This window comes from Haliotis asinina, chromosome 5 (assembly GCF_037392515.1).
Source record: "Haliotis asinina isolate JCU_RB_2024 chromosome 5, JCU_Hal_asi_v2, whole genome shotgun sequence".
Classification (NCBI taxonomy): Eukaryota; Metazoa; Mollusca; class Gastropoda; order Lepetellida; family Haliotidae; genus Haliotis; species Haliotis asinina.
In genome coordinates, this window is record NC_090284.1 from 13,406,474 (window position 1) to 13,410,554 (window position 4,081).

A 4,081-nucleotide genomic window follows, 5' to 3' on the forward strand; every position below is an offset into this window, starting at 1 on the left:
CCTTTGAAGCACAATCATATCACCGACCCATGACCTTTCGTATTCATGACCTTTGGTGTTCCATTTTCTAAATTTAATGGCATTTGACCTTTGATCTTTCATTGTTAGGGGTTAGGCTAATACTCTGTAGTCGGGAAGGGTGTTGACCCTTGTCACCATTTGCTTCTGAACAAAAACCATTACACCCTTGACCTTAAGAACACTTAGACCCTTCCACTGACCTGTTGACCGTGGCCTTGACCTCTGGGCCCATTCAGTCTCGATTGAACTTTGATTGTTGACCCCAAGAGGTCAATGCCTAGGGGTATAAAAGGAATTTTTTCCAGTTCTCGGGATTCATTTAAATTATCTCACCCGTCATGTTTTCCGTTAAGAGCGTTTTTGGTTCGATTGGCTACCAAGTTAAATCCCTCTTAGGAGAGGGAAGCTTTGGTATTGTTTTGCGCTGTGAACATATGGTTAACCTTTCCGAGGTTGCCATAAAAGTCACAGACAAAGTTCGGAACTGTGTCTGCAATGAGACGTTTGCTCTAAAGACTGTGAAACATCCCAACATTGTTGATGTCTACGCAGTATTTGAAACTGATAAGTACACTCTTACTGTGATGGAGTTGGTCGAGGGGGGAAGCCTCCTGGACCTGCTTGCACAGGAAAGTAACCTGTCTGAACAAAGAGTCAAGTTGATCTTTTCCCAACTGGTGGAGGCAGTGAACGCCTGTCACCAGGTAGGAATTGCACATCGTGACCTTAAGCTGGAAAATGTCCTTTTGGACCTGGACGGCAATATCAAGCTGTCTGACTTTGGCCTTTGCATCTGCCAAGACCAACGAGTGTCCAATAATGTATTTTGTGGAACAGTTGCTTATTCCTCCCCCGAGGTTTTAACAGGGAGGGGATATGATGCATTCAAGCTAGACATCTGGAGTTTGGGAGTGATCCTGTATTCTCTGGTGTGTGGCTCCTTCCCCTTTAACGACTTCAGCATCAACCAAATGATTCAGCTGCAGAACCATCACATTCTTCCATTTCTGGAGTCCATCAACTCTGAGTGCAGGGATCTTATTCTGCAAATGTGCCAGCCTGATGTTACTGGAAGGCCAACTCTTCGACAGGTTCTGAACTCTAGCTGGCTTTGCCAGTAAACCCTTTGATTGTCAAGAACGGCAATCACTTGTCCAATTTTCTCCAATTGAAAGGTTGACCTTTGACCTTTGATTGTATGGAATTTCTATTTTAAAATTTGACCTTTAACCTCTGACCCTTTCTCAAGGTCAAACTTTGATGGCAATCTTGTCATTTTTATTTTCAGTCATGACCTTTGACCTTTAATTGTCCTGGTCCTACTCCAAACATTTCTTTTTTAAATGTTGACTTTTGACCTTTAATTGTCAAGATCACTTTCATTTGTTCCCAAAAGCTGTCCTATTTTTTACTCCAATTGAAATGTTGACCTTTGATCTTTGATTCTATCGAATCTTTATCTAAAAATTGACCTTTAACCTCCAACCCTTTCTCAAGGTCAAACCTTGATGGCAATCTTGTCATTTCTATTTTCAGTCTTGACCTTTGACCTTTAATTGTCCTGGTCCGACTCCAAACATTTCTTTTTTAAATATTGACCTTTGACCTTTGTCATCCATTTGGCTTCCCCATGGACCTTTGATTGTAAAGAACGGTAATCGTCCGATTTTTTTCTCCAATTGAAATGTTGACCTTTGACCTTTGATTGTATGAGATGTTTATTAAAAAATGTGACCTTTATCCTCTGATCCTTTGTCAAGGTGAAACTTTGATGGCAGTCGTGTCATTTTCCTTTTCATACATGAACCTTAACCTTTAATTATCATGGTCCTGCACCACTTACAGGTGAAATTGACCCTGTTTCCTAGAAAATCAATCACAGCATCGACTTTAGCCCTTGATTGTGATTGTGGTTTTGCACAAGAAACATCCCGTCCCTCACCTCCAGTTAAAGTTGGGAGTAACCCTTGTTTTGTAAACCTCACAGTCACAACTGCTTTGGCCACCTCACACAGACACTTTCCACCATCTAAACACAACACATCACTACCTGTAACCTCTGATTGTTAATAACAACCATCTCCATTTAGTTGAGATTGAGCTTTGTTTTCTTGAAATCACAATCACAACATCGACTGGCCCTTCCATGTTTTCCATGTAAACATGGCACATCAGTACCTGACCTTTGATTGTAAATCACAACCTTTCCAATCTACGGCATGACCTATGACCTTTGACCTTTGACTGGTAGTTGTTATTGTAACAAGATTGGTCATGTCGTTCATCTCGTTAGCTGACTTTTGACCTTTGATTTCCACAAATTCAACACTTCGGGTCGTGCCCTCTTTGACCTTTGATTCTCAATCCCAAGATCGATGCTATTAGCATAAACCATTGCCTCATTGAACTTTGACCTTTCATTGTATTCACAAGATGGACCCTTTTCATTACATATTGTCTAAATATACTTTGACCTTTGAAGCACAATCATATCACCGACCCATGACCTTTCGTATTCATGACCTTTGGTGTTCCATTTTCTAAATTTAATGGCATTTGACCTTTGATCTTTCATTGTTAGGGGTTAGGCTAATACTCTGTAGTCGGGAAGGTTGTTGACCCTTGTCACCATTTGCTTCTGAACAAAAACCATTACACCCTTGACCTTAAGAACACTTAGACCCTTCCACTGACCTGTTGACCGTGGCTTTGACCTCTGGGCCCATTCAGTCTCGATTGAACTTTGATTGTTGACCCCAAGAGGTCAATGCCTAGGGGTATAAAAGGAATTTTTTTCCAGTTCTCGGCATTCATTTAAATTATCTCACCCGTCATGTCTTCCGTTAAGAGCGTTTTTCGTTCGATTGGCTACCAAGTTAAATCCCTCTTAGGAGAAGGAAGCTTTGGTATTGTTTTGCGCTGTGAACATATGGTTAACCTTTCCGAGGTTGCCATAAAAGTCACAGACAAAGTTCGGAACTGTGTCTGCAATGAGACGTTTGCTCTAAAGACTGTGAAACATCCCAACATTGTTGATGTCTACGCAGTATTTGAAACTGATAAGTACACTCTTACTGTGATGGAGTTGGTCGAGGGGGGAAGCCTCCTGGACCTGCTTGCACAGGAAAGTAACCTGTCTGAACAAAGAGTCAAGTTGATCTTTTCCCAACTGGTGGAGGCAGTGAACGCCTGTCACCAGGTAGGAATTGCACATCGTGACCTTAAGCTGGAAAATGTCCTTTTGGACCTGGACGGCAATATCAAGCTGTCTGACTTTGGCCTTTGCATCTGCCAAGACCAACGAGTGTCCAATAATGTATTTTGTGGAACAGTTGCTTATTCCTCCCCCGAGGTTTTAACAGGGAGGGGATATGATGCATTCAAGCTAGACATCTGGAGTTTGGGAGTGATCCTGTATTCTCTGGTGTGTGGCTCCTTCCCCTTTAACGACTTCAGCATCAACCAAATGATTCAGCTGCAGAACCATCACATTCTTCCATTTCCGGAGTCCATCAACTCTGAGTGCAGGGATCTTATTCTGCAAATGTGCCAGCCTGATGTTACTGGAAGGCCAACTCTTCGACAGGTTCTGAACTCTAGCTGGCTTTGCCAGCAAAACCTTTGATTGTCAAGAACGGCAATCACTTGTCCAATTTTCTCCAATTGAAAGGTTGACCTTTGACCTTTGATTGCATGGAATTTCTATTTTAAAATTTGACCTTTAACCTCTGACCCTTTCTCAAGGTCAAACTTTGATGGCAATCTTGTCATTTCTATTTTCAGTCATGACCTTTGACCTTTAATTGTCCTGGTCCTACTCCAAACATTTCTTTTTTAAATGTTGACCTTTGACCTTTAATTGTCAAGATCACTCTCATTTGTTCCCAAAAGCTGACCTTTAACGATCATGATCATGACCTTTCATCCTCTTGTTTTGTAATAATCACTATCACAACATCTCCAGTCAAAGTTCACATCACATCACATCTCCTTTGGCACTTGATTGTCATTTGTAACGCATCCAACTCTCATCGCTTTTCACCATCTAAACATAACACAT

At 41.6% G+C, this 4,081-nt stretch overlaps 2 protein-coding genes across 2 annotated transcripts; both read left to right on the forward strand.

Moving 5' to 3' along the window:
- Positions 1-359: 359 nt before the first annotated feature.
- Positions 360-1,142, forward strand: LOC137284494 (testis-specific serine/threonine-protein kinase 3-like). The gene has a single exon (XM_067816318.1). The coding sequence runs from the start codon at positions 360-362 to the stop codon at positions 1,140-1,142; it is 783 nt and encodes a 260-aa protein (XP_067672419.1).
- A 1,712-nt stretch (positions 1,143-2,854) lies between these two features.
- On the forward strand, positions 2,855-3,646 carry LOC137283380 (testis-specific serine/threonine-protein kinase 2-like). The gene has a single exon (XM_067814840.1). The coding sequence runs from the start codon at positions 2,855-2,857 to the stop codon at positions 3,644-3,646; it is 792 nt and encodes a 263-aa protein (XP_067670941.1).
- The last annotated feature ends 435 nt before the right edge of the window (positions 3,647-4,081 follow it).